General features: G+C 32.4%; 1 protein-coding gene across 2 annotated transcripts in view; it reads right to left on the bottom strand.

Annotated features, from left to right (window-relative positions):
- Positions 1-23,597, bottom strand: part of LOC126879649 (coiled-coil-helix-coiled-coil-helix domain-containing protein 10, mitochondrial) — a 104,060-nt gene that overhangs the window by 22,908 nt on the left and 57,555 nt on the right. The window contains exon 1 of one of the 2 annotated variants that reach the window (XM_050642836.1): positions 1,993-2,210. The exons of the other annotated variant lie outside the window; for it this stretch is intronic. Within the exon in view, the coding sequence (XP_050498793.1) occupies positions 1,993-2,185 (193 nt within the window). The 5' untranslated portion in view covers positions 2,186-2,210. Of the gene's footprint in view, positions 1-1,992; positions 2,211-23,597 lie in introns of those variants that run through there. 2 annotated transcript variants of the gene reach the window in all.

Here is a 23,597-nt window from a genome sequence, read left to right as displayed (position 1 = left end):
GTCCAAAACCTAAGATTCAACCATCAGATATAAAATTTTATAAATATTATACGAGGTATGTCAAAAAGTTTGAATTTCACTCAAGAGTAAAGTAGCTTTATTTTTCACAATATTGAAAATTGCTATTATGAAAAGTTGTTTGGAAATAAAAACTATATTCTAATATGCAATTTCATCCTTCTAATTGAAAATTTTTTTTTTGAAAAATTATGGATACCTAACATTATTTTCAGTAATTTTAATTCTAATAACTCTTTTATTATTAATTTTACGAAAAAAGTGATTCTTAATAAAAAGGGTCTAAAAGGCATGGTCTAAAATACTCTAAAACCTAAAATACAACCATCTTATGTCAATTTTATACGAGGTATATCAAAAAAGATAAATTTAGATCAAAAGTAAAGTACCTTTTTAGTTCAAAATATTTCAATTAGAAGGATGTAATTACATACTGAAACATGGTTTTTAATTCCTAATAATTATTCATAATAACAATTTTCGATATTGTGAAAAATAAAGGTATTTTACTCTTGAGCCAAATTCATATTTTTTGACATACCTTGTATAAAATTGATAAAATTTGACATAAGATGGTTGTATTTTAGGTTTCAGGCCATGCAGAACTTTTTATTAAGAATCACTTTTCTTCGTAAAATTAATAATAAAAGGGTTATCAGAATTGAAATAACTGAAAATAATGATAGTTATCCATAATTTTTCAATTAGAAGGATGTAATTGCATATAAGAATATAGTTTTTAATTCCAAACAACTTTTCATAATAGCAATTTTCAATATTGTGAAAAATAAAGCTACTTTACTCTTGAGTGAAATTCTAACTTTTTGACATACCTCGTATAATATTCATAAAATTTTATATCTGATGGTTGAATCTTAGGTTTTGGAACATGCAGAGCTTTTTATGAAGAATAACTTTTTTTCGTAAAATGAATAATAAAAAAGTTTTCCATATGGATACAACTTACAGGGACATACTGTATATATATATATACTCACGGACAAAAATATTGCATATTTCATCTTCAATCGTTATTATTAATTTATTTTCTATCTTGGAAATGTTAAGTATTTTTTTTATTTATTTTTTTATCTATTTATTTTATTTTTTTATTTATTTAAGGTATTTTAATTTATTAGAGATCAATAAATGGTTAAACATTGTCTTTATAACCGAATATGCAATAATGTAACAAATTAATAAATATTGCATAGTATGGAAAGTGTGCTTTGACGACTTGACAATTCTTGTTTTGTTTAAATGTCAGTTACAATATGTCAGTTGGAGAGTTTTATTTTTCGATTCTGCTGTTTTCTTGCTGATATGCACATTTAAGCGAGTTAGTGTGTGCTAGAATTGTTACTTTAAGAATTGAGGGTTATAGATAAGAAGATATTGCGTGGATAGCGAATATCCATCAGTAGACTGTTTCTCGTATAGTAAAGCGATACAATGAGGCTGGGAAATACAAACGGTGACCTGGTCAAGGATGATAAAGATGTACAACTCGAAGAGATAATCAATATTTAAAACTTAAATCTTTGCGAAATCGTACACTTACAGCTTCCCATCTTAAAAATAAATTACTGATCACAAGACCAGTTAATGTAAGTGTCAAAACTGTGACTCGAACACTTAAAGAGGTTGTTTTAAATCAAAAACGGCCTGCCAGAGTTCCACTTCTTCTACCACGGCATAAAATTCAAAGGTTGCACTTTGCAAGAGCCAACGTTAACTGGAACGGACATCAATGGAGAAGAGTTATTTTCACAGATAAAACGAGGATACAATTATGGAAGCCAGATGGACGTGATCGAGTATACAGAAGGTCTGGGGAACGTTTCGCAGAATGATATCTTGTACAAAATGTTAGTTATGGTGACGGTTGCATAATGATATGGGGTGGCATTAGTTGGGAGAGTCATACCGAGCTTATTGAGGTGAATATTTGAATAAATACTGACTGGTACATACCGAACATCATTGAAGAGCATGTTTTTCTTTGTGCCTGCTTCATTGGGTATGATAACTTTGTGCTAATGCATGATAATGCTCGTGCACATACCGCAGGAACAGTTATACAATATTTTGAGAATGTTGGGGTTGAGGCTCTAGACTGGCCACCAATGAGCCCCGATGCAAATCCCATAGAACACATGAGGGACATCCTAAAAGGACGTATACGAGCAAGAAATCCAGCTCCAAACTCAATTGCAGAATTAAGAATTGATGCACAGGGAGAATGGAATCGACTTCTGTAAGAAACCATCCAAGATATTCTACGGAGCATGCCTACAAGGATGCAGGCAATTACTAGAGGTATAGGAGGAAATACTAGGTACTAAATTGTTACAATATTGCCGTAAAAAATTGTTCGGTTGTAGTTATTGTTTCTTTTTCTAATTAAATATTATAAGCAAAATCAAACTATTTTATTAATTTATGTGACTCTGCAATATGCAAGTTACTTGACAATATGAGTAAATATACGTAGGATAGTCCAGCTCAACTTATTTAGCAACAAAAATTACAAAACTTTTTAAAAGGAAAAAGATATACTTCAAAAATAAAATATGCAATATTTTTGTCTGTGAGTGTATATATATATATATATATATATATATATATATATATATATATATATATATATATATATATATATATTGATACATGTATCCATGTAACTTCCAAAGTAGATACTCGTAATACGTTGTCACTTCATATATACCGTTATGACTTCCGATTTCGGAAGTCACAACGTTTTGCCTAAATTTTTACGAATTTGGCTACTAGATGGTATTAGAAGGCTTATATCAAAAATTTCACTAGAAGTCACATCGTATCTAATATACTCATAAGATCAGATTTTAGTACGACGGTATATCATCAGCGCTAGTGTCGCTCCCGTACGAGAATGCACGTGATATACACAACGCGTAGGGACTTCCGTATACCACACCGCTCGTTGTGACTTCCGTTATTTGGCAACGCTGTGCAAACGTTCCCAGACGCCAGACATTTCATTGTTATAGATTTGCGGTCGTAGTATTTTGTGCAGCTGTTATTTAAATATGAGTAATAGCAGATCTGATTTACTTTCATAGTTAGCGTTAAATTAAATATATTATCTCTATAATTAGTATATTATACATGTACAAAATTCAAAGTGTCCATTAAATAATATAAATTATTTTTTAAAAACCTTATTAAAAAATAAATTTAGGTAAGTATTTTCATTTCACGAAATTGCCAAAAATCGCGTATATGTATTTTGGACCTAGGCTGAAAAGTCAATTTTAGTGATTGTTACTTCGGAAGTAAGTAAAAGTATAAAAACACACAAAAAAATTGAAACAATGAATTAAAAGTGATAAATAGCTCTAATAAAGTAATAAATTCTAGTAATAATATGAAATACAGTAAACTCTCTCTTAACAGACACCTCCCTTTGCCGGGCACCTCCGCTATATGGACGGTTTTTCAAACAAAAATAATTCGGCGATATATGAACCTGTACCCTTCAACTGACAACTGACACTCAACACCGGACGTTGACAGTAAAAATGATGTGTAAATGCGGATCTTCTTCTTCTTCTTATGCCGTCTTCTAACCAAGGTTGGCGATCACCTTTTTAAACGCTTCTCTGTCTTTTGCAAAGTGAAATATCTGTTCAACACTGAGGTTAGTCCAATCTCTGATATTCCTCAGCCAGGATTTCTTCTTTCTTCCCAAAACTTTTTCCCCGCTACTCTTCCTTGCATGATGACGTGTAGCAGAGAGTATTTATAGTTACGAAGTATGTGGCCCAGATACGATGTTTTTCTTATTTTAATTGTGTTCATAAACTTCCTGCCATGTCCAATTCTTCTTAACAATTCTTCGTTTGAGACTTTTGCAGTCCAAGGAATTTTCAGAATAAGCCTATACAGCCACATCTCGAATGCCTCCAATTTTTTTACGGATTGTGCTTTTAGATTCCAAGCTTCTACCCCATATAGTAGTTGCGACCAAACATAACATTCGACGAACCTCAATCTAATGTCCATACTCAATTTCTTATTTGTAAACAATAGAGAGATATTGCAAATTTAACACAGCCTACGTTGCGTTATTTACACCGCGCTATTTTGACAGAAATGACATTTCTCAGACGTTTCATAAATGCAGATATTGCTCAACATTTTAGTTGCGGTATTTTACGGCTAGATTAAGATTAGTTGTTTATCTAATTTGTACTCAAAATCCAGAATTTAGATGGAAGAAAGGTTTGTATTTTCTTCCAAATATCGAGCAAGAGAAATAAATGATCCTTGAATGTTCTTACAAATAAAAGATTTTCCTGTTGCACTCTTCATGTTTTCCTGAACTAACGTCCAATTTTCTGGAGAAGTCAATGGATTTTGACATAAAACTTGTTTTAATAAACACAAATCGTCATCAGACGTAAATCTAATTCGTTTGCTACTGTCTGAGGTACCCATTTTAGCAAATTATTACGAATAAATTTGGTTTAAATGAAACATAAACAACAAACATAACCTGAAAAGAAAATAGCGCAACGAATACCGCACAGCGTAACGACTCCCCTAATAACGGCAGGCCGTATTTCCAATAACGCAGCGTAAGCCAGATATCACATCTGCGCATGCTCTACTGTCAAAATAACGCGTGCTGTAATACAGCAAGTGCAAAAAAGGCTCAGCAATATCTCTCTATTAACTTGAATTTTATAAATCCTTTTTGAGCTATTTCTATTCTCACCTTTATTTCCTCATCTTGATCTAATTGTGAATTTATAATTGCTCCTAGGTATTTATACCTCTCGGTTCTTTCTATCGGTTTACCTCCAATGTCAGATGTATGTTGTCAACAGGGTTTTTTGAGATCACCATTAATGTGGTTTTATTTATATTCATTGTTAGTCCCATCTTTTTGCTTTCTTTGTTAATGATATATAGGAGAATTTGTAAATTGTCTATATTCTCTGCCATGATTGCGGTATCGTCTGCAAATCTTATGTTATTAATGATGCTCCCTCCAATCCTTACACCTTCAATTCTTTCCCATAGTGCCTCCTGAAATATTAGTTGGGAGTACACATTGAATAATTGTGGCGACAGCACCCATCCGTGCACGACAGCACGTATCCGCAAATGTGGATAGTAAATATAAAATGAAGAACTTTTTCCAAATATTTTACGATATAAAACTACATTTTTTATTATTTATTAAGCTCAATATTCCTTGTTGGGCTAGGAATAAAACGTTTACATTTCTGACTACATTTTATTTTAGTCTTATAAATTTTATATAATTACAATTCAGTCCATTTATACAATCTTTCACCACCTACTTCCCTCTCCTTCAGTTCAATGCTAGTTGTTTCCATCTCTCAATGTTACTTTTCTTCAGGTCTTCGTACACACTGTCCTCCCATCTTTCTCTTGGCCTGCCTTTCCTTCTCTTTTGTTATGGTCTACGTAAGAGTACCATTTTGGCATTCTTTTACTTCTCATTCTTTCGATTTGCCCCAAATATTATTCTCTGTGCTTTGATCGTCATCGTTATCGTTGGCTCTTTATACAGTTCTTCCAGTTCTTTCTTGGTTCTTCTTCTCCACTGATCTATTTTCGCACCTCCATATTATATTGCTCTTAGCATTTTTCTCTGCAATCTTTCTAAAAGGTCTGTTTCTGACTTTTCAGCACCCATGTTTCGCATGCTTTGCGTATGATACTGTAGGTCATTTTTTATCGTTTCAAATTGATACATAGCCCGATCTGACCCAAAAAAAAATAAAGGAAGGATGAAAATTTGGGAATAGGTAGTTGAAATTGTCTATTATTATACCGGGTGGTGAATCGGAAAACGGGCTATAGGAAACTCAATGTAAAATTCTAAACTGTTGAATTCCTGCTTCCCTAAGTATTTTACATCAAAAGTCATGGGAAACTATTTGTAGGGAACTGAAATCTGTATCGAAAACACGTGTTAAAATTGTTCTAGGAACTAAATGTACTCCAAAATTTTGCAAAAATATAATACATTTTTCAGGCCACCCCTAAAAGTCAGGCCACACGTAGTGCATGAATGTTTATGATGTGTTGCGTTTGATGATATTGATGTACGATGTGTGACAATTTGAATTGTCAATATTTTTATTTTATGATTAAATATTTATAAACAATAAATTTTATTAAAAATACTACTACTACACTAGTAAACAATAAATATTACTTTGTAAACAGTAAATTGTATTGTTTAGATAATTACATTTTTTAGATAATAAATTCTATTGTTTATAAAGTAAAGTTAATGAAATGTACCTACTCAGTTGACGAAAAATCGCAATGTTTAATTCAGGCAATAGTGCGAGCACTGCCAGATTTTATTTAACATAATGATACACTCCAATTCAATTCCAGGTTAAACAACAATTCAAAGAATTTCAATATAATTTTACTGTGATCCTTATTCCTAAATTGTAACTATACATTTTTATTATTTAAGGAACGAATAAAAATAAATTATGATAATTTCTAAACATAAAACTATAATAAATGTTCAAACAATCCGCCATTTTGTACTAAACAGTATCCCAATCTATCGTAAAATTCTCGTCTAACATTAGCTAGAACGCGTGGCGTTATTTTTGCACACTCTTCAATAATTCTAATTTTTAATGCTTCAATATCGGTAAATTTTTGATCAGAATAAATTTTTGATTTTAGATAGCCCCAGATAAAATAATCGTTTGGAGCTAGATCTCCCGATCTCGGAGGCCACTTAATGTTACAATTAGGTCCAATCAAACAATTATTAAAGCTGTTTTTAAGGAATTCTTTAACCTCACGGTTATTGTGCGCAGGGCATCCATCCATTTGAAACCAAATTTCTTCTTCATCTGGAGCTACTTCTGCAAGTCTCGGTAAAATCTTTTCTTGTAGCAAGTCTAAGAACTTTTCTGAATTTAAATTTTCCTCGTAGAAAAATGGCCCAATAATATTGTGTCTAAATATTCCCAACCAGACATTTATTTTTCGACGGTATTGGGTATGGCTTTCAATAATGTTTTCAGGCTTTCTTGTCGACCAAACACTATAATTTTGAACATTTGGTTCATTATTCAATGTAAATGTACATTCATCACTAAACAAAATGTTTTTTAAAAATTGTCTGTCTGCATTAGCCTTCTCTAAAAGTTCAAAACAAAATTCCCCTCGTCTCTCAGCATCTCCTTGTCTTAGTTCTTGATGACGTTGAAATTTATAAGAACGGAATTTATTCTTTTTCAAAATTTTTAATGCCGTGGAATTATGAATATTAAACTGGTCTGCAATAGTCCGAGAACTTATTTTAGGATTTTCTACTACCGCTGTTAATACATTTATTTCATTTTGATTTTCTAAATTTCTTGGTACCTCAGCAAAATTGTTTATACAGGTACACTTAGAAATCAGGGTTCCAGTATTTTCAAAATTTTGTAAAATCCTTTGAATTGTTGAATGACTTGGAATTGGTCTATCGGGATATTTTACACTAAATAAAGATCTGACAGTTCGCGCACTATTGCCTAAATATAGCAGTTTTATTATTTCTAATTTCTCCTCAACTGAGTACATTTTTGAATCAACTTTATTTTTTAAACAATAAATCACAAAATAAATAATATTTTGGCAATTCAAATAATTGTCAAATATCAGAAACGTCAATATGCCCAAACGCAACATTATGTCATAATATATTCTTGCAATACGTGTGGCCTGACTTTTAGGGGTAGCCTGAAAAATGTATTATATTTTTGCAAAATTTTGGAGTACGTTTAATTCGTAGGACAATTTTAACATTTGTGTTCGATACAGATTTCAGTCCTCTACAAATAGTTTCCCATGACTTTTGATGTAAAATATTTAGGGAAGCAGGAATTCAACAGTTTAGAATTTCCCATTGAGTTTCCTATGGCCCGTTTGACGATTCACCACCCTGTATAAGAAAAAGTTAACTACTCTACACACCCTCCATTTTACAAAAATGGAGGGGAATACCCCTTCTCGGGGGTGAAAAATATAGAGTTATTTGCGAGTGAATATATTCATTTTTAACAACAAAAAACATGTTTTAGACGGTTTTTCGCAAATAACTCAAAAAGTAAGTATTTTATCGAAGAAGATATTCTTAGTAAAAATATAGCTTATAAATAGTGAAAAGAATGGAGTACGCATGAAATCTGTATACCCAGTAGAAGCGGAGTTGTAACTAATGAAAAGTAGGTCCTTATTCGCCCAATTCCAAATCGAATATTTTAAAGTGAAATAACCAAAAAACGGAGAACTTTCCGGGGAAAACTTATTAAAATTTTTTTTAAAGTGTTTAAAAACAGGTTTATTTTTGTTTTTTTTTTTAACTTCTAACATTAAAAGTAAGTGAGTTACGCTCAAAATATTTTTGCTCCCTTTTATATTTTGGTAAAAACAATCGCGAAAATCACCCCCTAATTAGCATCCCAAATAAAATGAATCGTTACTGCTTCACAAGGTATTTTGTTTATGTATTCTTTATAATGATCTATAAGTTTTATTGGTTCAAACTGTTCAATTTTGAAAAAAATTGGTTTTAAAATAAAACATTTTTCTGATTTTGAAAAAAATTCCTTTTTTTTTCAAAATAACTGAAAAATTATTAGTAATACCAAAAACCTCAAACAGTAATAAAATGTACGTTTTGCTTTTCTGATTATTTTGGATTTTTTGTTTTCCTGGTAGACAAAAATTGGTTATGCTAAGACTGTTCAAAATTTGCATACACTCGTGACTAGTGACTTGTTCAAGCCATTTTAACTAAAGCCATTTCAAAAAGAAGCACTTTGAACCGATGAAACTTACAGATCATATAAAGAATACATAAGAAAAGTAAAGTGTGAAGCGGTAACGATTAAATTTATTTGAGATGCTAATTAGGGGGTGACTTTCGCGATTTTTATACCAAAAAATAAAAAGGGTTGAGCCCTTTTATTTGCGTAACAATATTTTGAGCCTAACTCACTTACTTTTAACGTTAAAAGTTCTTTTAAAAAAACAAAAATAAACCTTTTTTTAAACACTTTAAAAAAGTTGTAATTAATTTTCCCTGAAAAGTGCTCCGTTTTTTGGTTATTTCACGTCGAAACATTTGATTTGAAATTTGACGAAGAAGGACCTACTCCTCATTAGCTACAACTCTGCTTCTTCTGGGTCAACAGACTTCATGTGTACACCATTTGTTTCACTTTTTTATAAGCTATATTTTTGCTAAGAATACATTTTTCGATAAAATACTTACTTTTTGAGTTACGTGCGAAAAACCGTTCATAAGCATAAAAATGAACATATTCACTTGCAAATAACTCGAAAAGTATTGACTTAGTGAAAAAACTCTATAGAACAAAAGTTGCTTAAAATTAGTTATTTTATCCAATTCCGGACTTATTTTGAATGTATATTTTCAACCCCAAGAAGGGTGTATTCCCCTCCATTTTTGTAAAATGGAGGAGATGTAGAATTGTAAACATTTTCTTATATAATAATAGACAATTTCAACTACCTATTCCCAAATTTTCATCCTTAATTTATTTTTTGGAGGTTTTCGATAAGTTTTGTATTCCTTGATCGGGCAACAGATCTTTACACGAGTGATATTTGATATTAGGTATGAATACTGTTTACGCTATATTAATTATGTAATACAAATCTGTTCACATCTTTTAACTGTTAGCAACGCAAGCAAAATTTTAATGTGTATGTCGATCCATGAAAGAATTGCTGACCCCATTATTACTCTGATAATAAATACCTCGATAAATTTTTGTGTTTTGACTGAAATATGAATCTTAACTTAATTGTCGAATGAAGATATTTGAGTTCAATAGACGTCATTGTATTAATTTGTAGGTCTTAGCGTTTTGGTAAAAATTTCGTAAATTATTTTCGGATTAAATTTCACAATAAATTTTGTGCATGATCTGAGCCATCAACCTATATGTACATATAATTAAAGTAACTGAAATAATTTTAGTTATTAAAGTTATTAAAAATTTTAAATTAACATATTCATTGTTGTTCTGAAGCTATTTCCTTGTGGCATTTTTACATTTGTCGTTGTCAAAATACAAAATATTACTCTAGTAATACATTGTTACTCTACTAATATTTATTTTGATGACACCCGACTTGGGCGTCGAAACGTTAATGAAATAATTTTTTTTAGTAAAATTGTGGCTTATTTCTCATTAAAAATAATTAATTATATCATATTTATTTTTCCCTTAAACGGACGCCTGCCTTAAACGGACAGATTATGCGGATCAACTACTGTCCATCCAAGGGAGAGTTCACTCTATAATAGAATAATTGTATCTAATTATTAAAAGTTTTTTGCTTTAAACGTGTGCAGAAATACATCATATTAACAGAGCTCGGAAAATTCTTAATTTTCTCCCTGTCTTATCCCATTGCCAGCTTCAATTGGGTCAGTTAGTTCTTTATCTACTTTTACTCTGATCGTGTTGTTCTGATAGATATTTTCGATCGTTTTAATTATTCCTAGAGGTACCTCTCTTGCGTACAATAAATGGATAACGTCTTTTAATTTGACTCTGTCAAATTCCTTTTTAAAATCGACGAAACAAGTATGCCGGTTTGTTGTATTCTACTGATTTCTCTTGAATCTGCCTCATTATAAATATAGCGTCGGTACATGATCTTCCCGACCTAAAACTTTGTTGTTCTTCTGCTAATCTTATAATTGTATTCAGTGTGTTTGTTATCACTTAGTGTTGTGTTTAATAAATTAATTCCTCTGTAATTCTCCGGGGGTCCGAATTACAGACTCATATTCATTCACAGAATTATGTTCATTAATAGCTGTAATTGACTAATGCATAGTTTTAATTATTGTAACAATTATTATTACAGTTAAACTATATAATATTAATGATATTTTATATATAGAATTAAGCCGTTTAACCAATTAACCAATTTCGATTTCCAATGCGAAAATGACATGTAATGAGAAATCAAGAACGTTACCGCCTTCTCCAACGGATTTTTCAAGGGAAGGTAAGTGGTAAAAGAGGACGTGGTAAAAGTGGTAAACTTTACGAACGTGGTATAACATGACTACCACTGAACTGTCCCGCGCTGCGGTAAACAAAGTCAAGATAGCCATGATGATCGCCAACATCCGGAACGGGTAGGCACTTTAAAAAGAAGACATTCTTATTGGAACGCTAGATACCAATGAATTCCACTGCCAAGTGTGAGACTCTAAGATAACAGATCACGCTCAAACTACGAGGTAAATTTGGCAGAAGAGACGTTGTGACTTCCAAAAACATGACAACATCGCTGGAAGTGACAACGCGACTTGAACTACCCTATTTACAGAAGCCACAACGTATTATATCCGCTTCCGTATATACCTATATATATACAACATTTATTATGGTAAATCCTTTCCCCTCAATATGTAGATCTATCGTAGCACCCCCCTTCTTATCAAATATGCAATTTTTAAAAAATAATCTTAAGTAGAAAAGGTGGAAGCCAGACAGCCTCTTCTGTATACCGGAAGTCACAACTTAACGTGCATCAATATATATATATTATTAAGATATGTAAAATTTGAATTAATATGGTTTCGATCTTAATATTTTAGAAAAGTTAAAACATATAATAAAAATATACCAAAATTCATTTCGAAGAAATGAAAGTCAATTATCTTTGGATGGCCGTAGGTAAACAAAATTTAAATAGGGATTAAGTATTTTCTTTGTACAGTTAGTATGATAAGGAAGTGGTTATGTGTTTGGACAATGAGACCGGGTTAGGGAATAATTGTATTTAGAAATTTAAATGAATGTAATCTCCTTAAAAACCGATTGGCATGTAATTAGTTTTAGGAAATTTCTAATGGTAGGAAAAGTTGGTGTTGAATCTGACATTGACAATTTGGAATTTAATTCTTTGGAATCGTTGTCAGTGGACTTTATATAATTTTTTTAGATAATTTAATTTTTACGGTAGAATAGTTTTTTCAACGTTACTGTTTAGTGCTGGTTTTTAAACGAATGTGATTCTAGACGATAGTTGTTAAATGATCGTCAAGTCGAATAGTGGTGATCTCTGAGAGTCTCCTGAAGTAGTAAGGCAGATAAATGAATAGCTGTGAGTTTGTTGAAATAAGTGTCCTGACGGAGGCTCATCACGTAAAGCATTGTAAGTTATATTGTTCTACTTATATTCCAAGAGTCACCGTTGCATGCCGGAACGAGAAATAGATTCCGTTTATTGAGAGGAGAAAAGGCTAGCATTGTTTTTTGAAAGATACGTGCATCTGTAGGGGGTCATTGATGACAATAGGCTTGCAATAGTTTGTTGCGAGATTGCTGACTACATAGGGGGCTGCTAAGAGTAAATTGTAGGCGACCAGAGACAAGAATTTGGACAACTCATCATCCGAGAGACAGTTTTATTTTTTTTTATAGAATTATTCATAACGCAAATTTCAATAAGTACTTTAGATAGTGGTAGGAGTATTTCAATAATCAGAATAGGAGATATTATTTTTAGAGGATATTTTGAGGGTGAATTTATTTCAATAGATGTTTTTGTACCATATATGTGTTTTATTCCGTTAGTCTTTGACCTTATTTATCATATGTAAAGCAAAGGAGATATTGAAGCACGAGAATATAAAACCCTGAGATTAGAGCATTAAATAGTGTGATTAAATCATAAGTGCATCATTAAAATTAAATTTAATTAATTAATTAATTATCTAATCAATTGCTTTGAGCACACCGATCTTTGAATATCACATTAACTGGAGCCCAGAACGTGGTGGCTTAAAAAATATCGCAGCTTTGCATTTGATGGTAGGGAAAGAGATAAGGAATAACTACAGGTGATCCAGAGATAATTTGACAATTTTTCCAGGTGTAAAAATATTTTTGATTTATGGATTGATCGTAGGTAGTTGATATTTACTGCTATTGAATTATTTAATATTTTTACCAATCGTACATTTGATATTTATTTTGAAATTTACTGATTGCATATTTGATATTTGTGGCGAAAATTTATTAAATTTGGGGAGAAATATTTGTCGTGTTCTGCAACTTATAGAGTGTTGTAAAATTTCACATTTTGGCGGGGACAAAGAAAACAGCACAAAAGAAATACCGTTGATAGCATTACTTAAGAAAAATGTTAGGTGGAAATGGGGAACGGAACAAGAAATGGCTTTCAAAAATTTAAAAGGAGCTTTCTCCACAGCTGTAAGAGTACACCACCCAAGATATGATCAACCTTTCATTCTCCGGACCGATGCTTCCATAACAAAATTCGCAGGGGTGTTATCACAGATCCAAGACGATGTAGAGGTGCCAATCTGTTTTGTCTCCCGTGTAACCAAAACATATGAGAGAAAGTACAGCGTTACTGAATTAGAGTTCGCCAGTGTGTTATTTTGTGTAAATAAATTACGGTTTTACCTACTAGGGGCAAAATTCACCATTGAAACAGACCATGCAGCTTTGATACATATAATGAAAAATAGGCTGGTAAATAATAGAATTCATAGGGGCATTCTTTTACTTCAAGAGTATGATTTTGAATTTAAATATATCAAAGGAACTGACAATATCTTGGCTGATGCGTTGACGAGAGATGAACAATTCCGCAAAGAGGACCACAAAACTCTCCACGTTGGCATGAACATAATGAGAGAAGAAGCAGGCTTATTTTCTTTGGCTCAGATCAGGGAAAATCAGGAACAACTGGATGAAAGAGAAAAGCAAAGGGTCGAACAAGAGGATAACTTATATTTTAAGAGGGTCGATGGTAGAGAACTATATGTAATCAAGGAACAGATGGCAAAAGAAGTTTTAGCAAAATTACACTGTGACAACGGACACATTGGAAGCAGGAAGGTGTGGCTTATGTTCAGGGAGAACTACATTTGTCGAAAGGACTATACAATAGCCAAAGAGATGACTCGAAATTGCGAGACATGCCAAAAGTGTAAAAGTAAGAATTTCAAAAACGAAAACATCACAAAAAACGTCATAGCTCGGAAGAAACTGGATATTGTCGCCATTGATATGTTGAGCGATTTAATAACAACAACACAGAGGAATAAACACATATTAGTTATGGTGGATGTTTTTTCAAAGTATTTAAAACTGTACCCATGTAGAACCACGAAAGGAGCTGAAATACTTCGGAAGATAGACGATTTTATCGAAACAGTGGGAAGACCAGACAATATTTTGTTGGACAATGCAACATACTTTAGGAACGACCGTTTTAAAGGGGAATTAAGAGAGAGAGGCATAAATACAAAATTTGTAAGCATCCGACATCCACAGAGCAACCCATCAGAGCGTTTTATACAAGAAGTCACAAAATTTCTAAGAATTGCTGCGGAAGAACATCATCGACATTGGGACAGAAAAGTGTTTGAAATAGAGACGTATTTGAACTGTGCACCAAATACGGTTACCAAGGAGACGCCTTTATATGTAATGAAAGGAACAATGCCTACGAGACCGTGGGAAGACACCGCCCCCAGACAATACGAAGAAGTGATCGAGGTGGTTCAACGAAGATTGAGACGAAGTGGAGAGAAATATCTCCAAAGGCCAGAGAGGACCAGAAGAAGAAGGCCGGTTACATTCCAGAAAGGGGATAAAGTTTTAGTGAGGGCACTAAGGGTGTCCAATTTACAAAATGGTATTTGTGCTAAATTGATGCCGGTATTTGAAGGTCCATATAGGGTCAATACGGAAAATGGGGTAAATAGTTATGAATTAGCGCATATAGAGACAGGCAAGATACGGGGTATTTTTAACATTCACGACATTTATAAGTATCATGAGTAGAGTTTGGTAACATAATGGAATAATTTGATCGTAAAAAAAAAAACTTGTGTCATTCAAATAAATAACAGAGTTTTTTTTGGCAAATCAAATGGCGGGGAGTTATTAAGATATGTAAAATTTGAATTAATATGGTTTCGATCTTAATATTTTAGAAAAGTTAAAACATATAATAAAAATATACCAAAATTCATTTCGAAGAAATGAAAGTCAATTATCTTTGGATGGCCGTAGGTAAACAAAATTTAAATAGGGATTAAGTATTTTCTTTGTACAGTTAGTATGATAAGGAAGTGGTTATGTGTTTGGACAATGAGACCGGGTTAGGGAATAATTGTATTTAGAAATTTAAATGAATGTAATCTCCTTAAAAACCGATTGGCATGTAATTAGTTTTAGGAAATTTCTAATGGTAGGAAAAGTTGGTGTTGAATCTGACATTGACAATTTGGAATTTAATTCTTTGGAATCGTTGTCAGTGGACTTTATATAATTTTTTTAGATAATTTAATTTTTACGGTAGAATAGTTTTTTCAACGTTACTGTTTAGTGCTGGTTTTTAAACGAATGTGATTCTAGACGATAGTTGTTAAATGATCGTCAAGTCGAATAGTGGTGATCTCTGAGAGTCTCCTGAAGTAGTAAGGCAGATAAATGAATAGCTGTGAGTTTGTTGAAATAAGTGTCCTGACGGAGGCTCATCGCGTAAAGCATTGTAAGTTATATTGTTCTACTTATATTCCAAGAGTCACCGTTGCATGCCGGAACGAGAAATAGATTCAGTTTATTGAGAGGAGAAAAGGCTAGCATTGTTTTTTGAAAGATACGTGCATCTGTAGGGGGTCATTGATGACAATAGGCTTGCAATAGTTTGTTGCGAGATTGCTGACTACATAGGGGGCTGCTAAGAGTAAATTGTAGGCGACCAGAGACAAGAATTTGGACAACTCATCATCCGAGAGACAGTTTTATTTTTTTTTATAGAATTATTCATAACGCAAATTTCAATAAGTACTTTAGATAGTGGTAGGAGTATTTCAATAATCAGAATAGGAGATATTATTTTTAGAGGATATTTTGAGGGTGAATGTATTTCAATAGATGTTTTTGTACCATATATGTGTTTTATTCCGTTAGTCTTTGACCTTATTTATCATATGTAAAGCAAAGGAGATATTGAAGCACGAGAATATAAAACCCTGAGATTAGAGCATTAAATAGTGTGATTAAATCATAAGTGCATCATTAAAATTAAATTTAATTAATTAATTAATTATCTAATCAATTGCTTTGAGCACACCGATCTTTGAATATCACATTAATATATATATATATATATATATATATATATATATATATATATATATATATATATATATATATATATATATATTGAAAACAAAAGATGAGAAGTTATTGGTTTAACGACCACTCGTATATATATAAAAATATATATATATATATATATATATATATATATATATATATATATATATATATATATATATATATATATATATAGTAATGTTTGAATAACGGCAATTCGGTCAGTTGAAAGAAAACTCTATTTGTTTTAAGTCTCAATATTTCGTCAACTGACCGAATTGCCGTTATTCAAACATTACTATTTAACACAGTACGGTCGATAATATTTGTACAAATATATATATATATATATATATATATATATATATATATATATATATATATATAAAATGATGTTGGATAATCGAGTACAAATTATTAATTATTATTTAATATATAATTTTTAATATATTTTATAATTATATAATTTTATAATTTTAATATATTTAATATATATAATTATTAATCGAGTATTAGCCAATGATTTTGCTTATTTATATTTATATATATATATATATATATATATATATATATATATATATATATATATATATATATTATTAAGATATGTAAAATTTGAATTAATATGGTTTCGATCTTAATATTTTAGAAAAGTTAAAACATATAATAAAAATATACCAAAATTCATTTCAAAGAAATGAAAGTCAATTATCTTTGGATGGCCGTAGGTAAACAAAATTTAAATAGGGATTAAGTATTTTCTTTGTACAGTTAGTATGATAAGGAAGTGGTTATGTGTTTGGACAATGAGACCGGGTTAGGGAATAATTGTATTTAGAAATTTAAATGAATGTAATCTCCTTAAAAACCGATTGGCATGTAATTAGTTTTAGGAAATTTCTAATGGTAGGAAAAGTTGGTGTTGAATCTGACATTGACAATTTGGAATTTAATTCTTTGGAATCGTTGTCAGTGGACTTTTCATAATTTTTTTAGATAATTGAATTTTTACGGTAGAATAGTTTTTTCAACGTTACTGTTTAGTGCTGGCCTTTAAACGAATGTGATTCTAGACGATAGTTGTTAAATGATCGTCAAGTCGAATAGTGGTGATCTCTGAGAGTCTCCTGAAGTAGTAAGGCAGATAAATGAATAGCTGTGAGTTTGTTGAAATAAGTGTCCTGACGGAGGCTCATCACGTAAAGCATTGTAAGTTATATTATTCTACTTATATTCCAAGAGTCACCGTTGCATGCCGGAACGAGAAATAGATTCAGTTTATTGAGAGGAGAAAAGGCTAGCATTGTTTTTTGAAAGATACGTGCATCTGTAGGGGGTCATTGATGACAATAGGCTTGCAATAGTTTGTTGCGAGATTGCTGACTACATAGGGGGCTGCTAAGAGTAAATTGTAGGCGACCAGAGACAAGAATTTGGACAACTCATCATCCGAGAGACAGTTTTATTTTTTTTTATAGAATTATTCATAACGCAAATTTCAATAAGTACTTTAGATAGTGGTAGGAGTATTTCAATAATCAGAATAGGAGATATTATTTTTAGAGGATATTTTGAGGGTGAATTTATTTCAATAGATGTTTTTGTACCATATATGTGTTTTATTCCGTTAGTCTTTGACCTTATTTATCATATGTAAAGCAAAGGAGATATTGAAGCACGAGAATATAAAACCCTGAGATTAGAGCATTAAATAGTGTGATTAAATCATAAGTGCATCATTAAAATTAAATTTAATTAATTAATTAATTATCTAATCAATTGCTTTGAGCACACCGATCTTTGAATATCACATTAACTGGAGCCCAGAACGTGGTGGCTTAAAAAATATCGCAGCTTTGCATTTGATGGTAGGGAAAGAGATAAGGAATAACTACAGGTGATCCAGAGATAATTTGACAATTTTTCCAGGTGTAAAAATATTTTTGATTTATGGATTGATCGTAGGTAGTTGATATTTACTGCTATTGAATTATTTAATATTTTTACCAATCGTACATTTGATATTTATTTTGAAATTTACTGATTGCATATTTGATATTTGTGGCGAAAATTTATTAAATTTGGGGAGAAATATTTGTCGTGTTCTGCAACTTATAGAGTGTTGTAAAATTTCACATTTTGGCGGGGACAAAGAAAACAGTAACAAAAAGAAACAACATGTCGACCACAAGGAGACAAAGCAAAATGCAAGAAAGCAGAGAGAATAACAGAGAAGAGGAAAAAATTGTTGAAGAAGGATTGGGTAATGAAGGAGATACAACGATTATGGAGAGAAAAGAACAGGAATTAACAGGAATAGAGAAACTATTGCAACTGATGCAACTCCAATCACAACAAATGGATAGAAATCAACAGGAAACAAAAAGGACAATGCAAGAAAATCAACAGGAATCAAAACGAGCCATGGAAGAAACACAACAAAAAATAGAGAAAAATCAACAGGAAGCAAAACGAGCCATGGAAATAACACAACAAAAAATGGAAGAAACACAAAGAGAAATATCACAGAGAATAGAACAGAAATTGGAAGAGAATGATGGCAAATTGGAAAAGCGTTTGGAAAAATATGAAAATGAAGTGAAAGCCTGTTTAGAAAAAGTTAGAGAAGAAACAGAAAGGAAACTGAAGATGCAACGAGAAGAAATAGAAACTAAAATGAAGGATATTAAGACTGTGCAGAAGATGGAATTAGAACAGTTAGAAAGCAAATTTGAAAATGCAATACAAGAAGACAGGCGAGAAATAGAAGAAAAATTTAAGCAAAACGAAAAACAAATTGCGGAACTCAAGAATCAACAGAATTGTGGAGAAAGAAGGGAAATGATTATCCTTGGTACAAGCGACGCGAAAATACAATTTGGAGGGGATATTAGAAAAACACACCCAGTACCATTTGTTAAAAATTTGAAAACCAAATTGCAACATATTAGATATTTTGACGACTGCAAAGAAACAATTAGAAACCATCTGAAAGAAGGAGCAGCGTTATGGTATGAAAGTAAAGAAGATGAGTTTGAAAATTGGACAGATTTCGAAAATAAATTTCTCAACTATTTCTGGGGGAAAGTTAAACAGAGGGAAATCAACCAAGAGCTACAGAATGGAAGATATCACGAGAAAATGGGAATATCGGAAGAAAGATATGCTTTGCAGATATATAACAATTCCAAATATCTAGACTACAAATACTCTACCGAACAACTGGTAGAAATGATAAGCAGACATTTCGAAGAAACGTTGGAGGACCACGTGATTTTGAGAAACTATCAAGATATTGATAGTTTGTGCCAATTCCTTCAAGTAAGGGAAGCAAAAAGAAGAGAAATGCGAAACAGAAGACAACATGAACAATATAATGGACCGGCAAGAAGGTATCAATCAAATTATGACCAGAGAAACCGAAATGCCCAATCAACAAACGAAGATAGGCCGAGAGAATACCAAAATTACAATAGACAACAAAATTATGATAACAGGAATCACGCAAAAAATAGAACATATGAAAATCACAACAGAAACAGAGATGCACAAAATCCTCCGACTAGGAATACGAACGAACAAAGGGACGGTAGAAACAATCAGAATTTCCAACGACAAAATAGAAGGGAGATGAATCATGTAACAATAGAAAACGAGGAAGAAGATGTATGCAATGAATCCAGACAGGATTTTCAATAAAGCATCCACTGAACAAACATAAACAACTCTCCGGTATATTTTGTCATCCGAGAGAGTTTATACAGTTGGCGGGAAATGAAAGACAAAGTTCTAATTCAAATTTAATATTCTTAGATGCATTTATAAAACATAAAGCGATTAAAATTTTGATTGATTCTGGATCGGAGATATCGTTAATCAATAAGAAACTAGTAAAAGAATTAAATTTGGACAGATTTGTGTATAAAATTCCTAGGGTTGCTTTAGTGGGTGCAAACAACAAAAATTGACGACAGTAAATGAAGGTTTGGGAGTGCGGATCAGAGTGGGAGACAAATACTATATTATGCAATGTGTGGTGATCGAAGATTTAAACCATGATATGATAGCGGGAATTGATGAATTGAGTGAAAAACATATCACCATAAATTTTTCGGAGAATAAACTGGAAATCAGAGCAGAACCAGACAACATAGAAGAAGAAATGGAAATAGATAGGAAAATAATTGTTGAAAATATAAATGAACAGGAAAAACATAAAGAAATCAATATGACTGTAGAGGAAAACAGAAAGTACAAGAAAAAAATCAACCAAAAAAAAAAGAAGGAAGAAAAAGAAGAAGAGTTCAAAAAGAAAGAAGGAAAACAAGGTGGATACAAGAGAAAGACAGGAAATCGAAGGTACGGAAGAATTGTCGGCAATCGACGATAAAACAGAAAGGAAGCAGGAAGAAAAGGAAGTTCTCATAAGAGAAATGAAAGCAGTAGAAACATGGTGCTCGGGATACCAAATGGAAATTGAAGATAAAAAAAAAACAGAAGAAGAAATAAAGGATGAGGACAGAGAAGAAATGGCAATAATGGACGAGAATCCAGAATTTTATGAAGAAATATTATGGACAGTGAATACATGCGAACAAAATGAGGATGAAAGAAAATTAAAATGTGGAGAAAACATGGAAAAGGAAGTAGAGAAGATTCTAGAAAATTATGGAGATTTGATTAATGAAGAAAGCCGAGTGGCTAAAAATTATGAACATTCTTTTAAAGTTAAAAACTTAGAAAATTTTAAATCCAAGACATATCCAATCCCGTATAAATACAGGCAAAGCGTCGGACAGGAAATTGAAAAAATGATCGAAGACAAGGTGATAGAAAGATGTGACTCTCCATATATCAACCCGATAGTATGCGTTAAAAAATCGAGTGGTGATTTGCGATTATGTTTAGATGCAAGAAACATTAATTCACACACAATCGCGCAATACGAAGCGCCTTTGAACATCGAAGCCATATTTGGACGAATCACAGGGTCACACATTTTTTCCAAAATCGATTTGAAACATAGTTTTTGGTTAATACCTTTGGCAGAGAAATGTCGAAATTATACCGCTTTTTCGATCGACGGAGTGGTATACCGATTTAGGGTGGTACCATTTGGCCTACAGAGTGCATGCGCTGCTTTGGTTCGCGCATTGAACACAATCTTAAATAGGCATGGAGAATTTGTTGTACATTACATAGATGATTTATTAATTTTCTCACCAGATATAACAAGCCATCTACGACATATTCACACTGTGCTAGAAGAACTGGATCAAGCGGGATTGAAATTAAATATTAAAAAGTGTCAGTTTTTCCAAAAGGAAATACTGTATTTAGGATTCAAATTAGACACAAAAGGGATTAGTCTTGCAGAAGATAGAATCGAAATTATAAATAACTACGCTAGGCCAACCAATTTAAAAACATTGCGGGGATTTTTGGGAATGGTAAACTATTTCAAAAAACTAATACCAGACATCAGCACAAAAGAAATACCGTTGATAGCATTACTTAAGAAAAATGTTAGGTGGAAATGGGGAACGGAACAAGAAATGGCTTTCAAAAATTTAAAAGGAGCTTTCTCCACAGCTGTAAGAGTACACCACCCAAGATATGATCAACCTTTCATTCTCCGGACCGATGCTTCCATAACAAAATTCGCAGGGGTGTTATCACAGATCCAAGACGATGTAGAGGTGCCAATCTGTTTTGTCTCCCGTGTAACCAAAACATATGAGAGAAAGTACAGCGTTACTGAATTAGAGTTCGCCAGTGTGTTATTTTGTGTAAATAAATTACGGTTTTACCTACTAGGGGCAAAATTCACCATTGAAACAGACCATGCAGCTTTGATACATATAATGAAAAATAGGCTGGTAAATAATAGAATTCATAGGGGCATTCTTTTACTTCAAGAGTATGATTTTGAATTTAAATATATCAAAGGAACTGACAATATCTTGGCTTATGCGTTGACGAGAGATGAACAATTCCGCAAAGAGGACCACAAAACTCTCCACGTTGGCATGAACATAATGAGAGAAGAAGCAGGCTTATTTTCTTTGGCTCAGATCAGGGAAAATCAGGAACAACTGGATGAAAGAGAAAAGCAAAGGGTCGAACAAGAGGATAACTTATATTTTAAGAGGGTCGATGGTAGAGAACTATATGTAATCAAGGAACAGATGGCAAAAGAAGTTTTAGCAAAATTACACTGTGACAACGGACACATTGGAAGCAGGAAGGTGTGGCTTATGTTCAGGGAGAACTACATTTGTCGAAAGGACTATACAATAGCCAAAGAGATGACTCGAAATTGCGAGACATGCCAAAAGTGTAAAAGTAAGAATTTCAAAAACGAAAACATCACAAAAAACGTCATAGCTCGGAAGAAACTGGATATTGTCGCCATTGATATGTTGAGCGATTTAATAACAACAACACAGAGGAATAAACACATATTAGTTATGGTGGATGTTTTTTCAAAGTATTTAAAACTGTACCCATGTAGAACCACGAAAGGAGCTGAAATACTTCGGAAGATAGACGATTTTATCGAAACAGTGGGAAGACCAGACAATATTTTGTTGGACAATGCAACATACTTTAGGAACGACCGTTTTAAAGGGGAATTAAGAGAGAGGCATAAATACAAAATTTGTAAGCATCCGACATCCACAGAGCAACCCATCAGAACGTTTTATACAAGAAGTCACAAAATTTCTAAGAATTGCTGCGGAAGAACATCATCGACATTGGGACAGAAAAGTGTTTGAAATAGAGACGTATTTGAACTGTGCACCAAATACGGTTACCAAGGAGACGCCTTTATATGTAATGAAAGGAACAATGCCTACGAGACCGTGGGAAGACACCGCCCCCAGACAATACGAAGAAGTGATCGAGGTGGTTCAACGAAGATTGAGACGAAGTGGAGAGAAATATCTCCAAAGGCAAGAGAGGACCAGAAGAAGAAGGCCGGTTACATTCCAGAAAGGGGATAAAGTTTTAGTGAGGGCACTAAGGGTGTCCAATTTACAAAATGGTATTTGTGCTAAATTGATGCCGGTATTTGAAGGTCCATATAGGGTCAATACGGAAAATGGGGTAAATAGTTATGAATTAGCGCATATAGAGACAGGCAAGATACGGGGTATTTTTAACATTCACGACATTTATAAGTATCATGAGTAGAGTTTGGTAACATAATGGAATAATTTGATCCTAAAAAAAAAACTTGTGTCATTCAAATAAATAACAGAGTTTTTTTTGGCAAATCAAATGGCGGGGAGTTATTAAGATATGTAAAATTTGAATTAATATGGTTTCGATCTT

Source organism: Diabrotica virgifera, chromosome 2, assembly GCF_917563875.1.
Source record: "Diabrotica virgifera virgifera chromosome 2, PGI_DIABVI_V3a".
Taxonomy (NCBI): domain Eukaryota; kingdom Metazoa; phylum Arthropoda; class Insecta; order Coleoptera; family Chrysomelidae; genus Diabrotica; species Diabrotica virgifera.
Note: the sequence above shows the minus strand (reverse complement) of the source record. Positions and strands in the feature narration are given on the sequence as shown.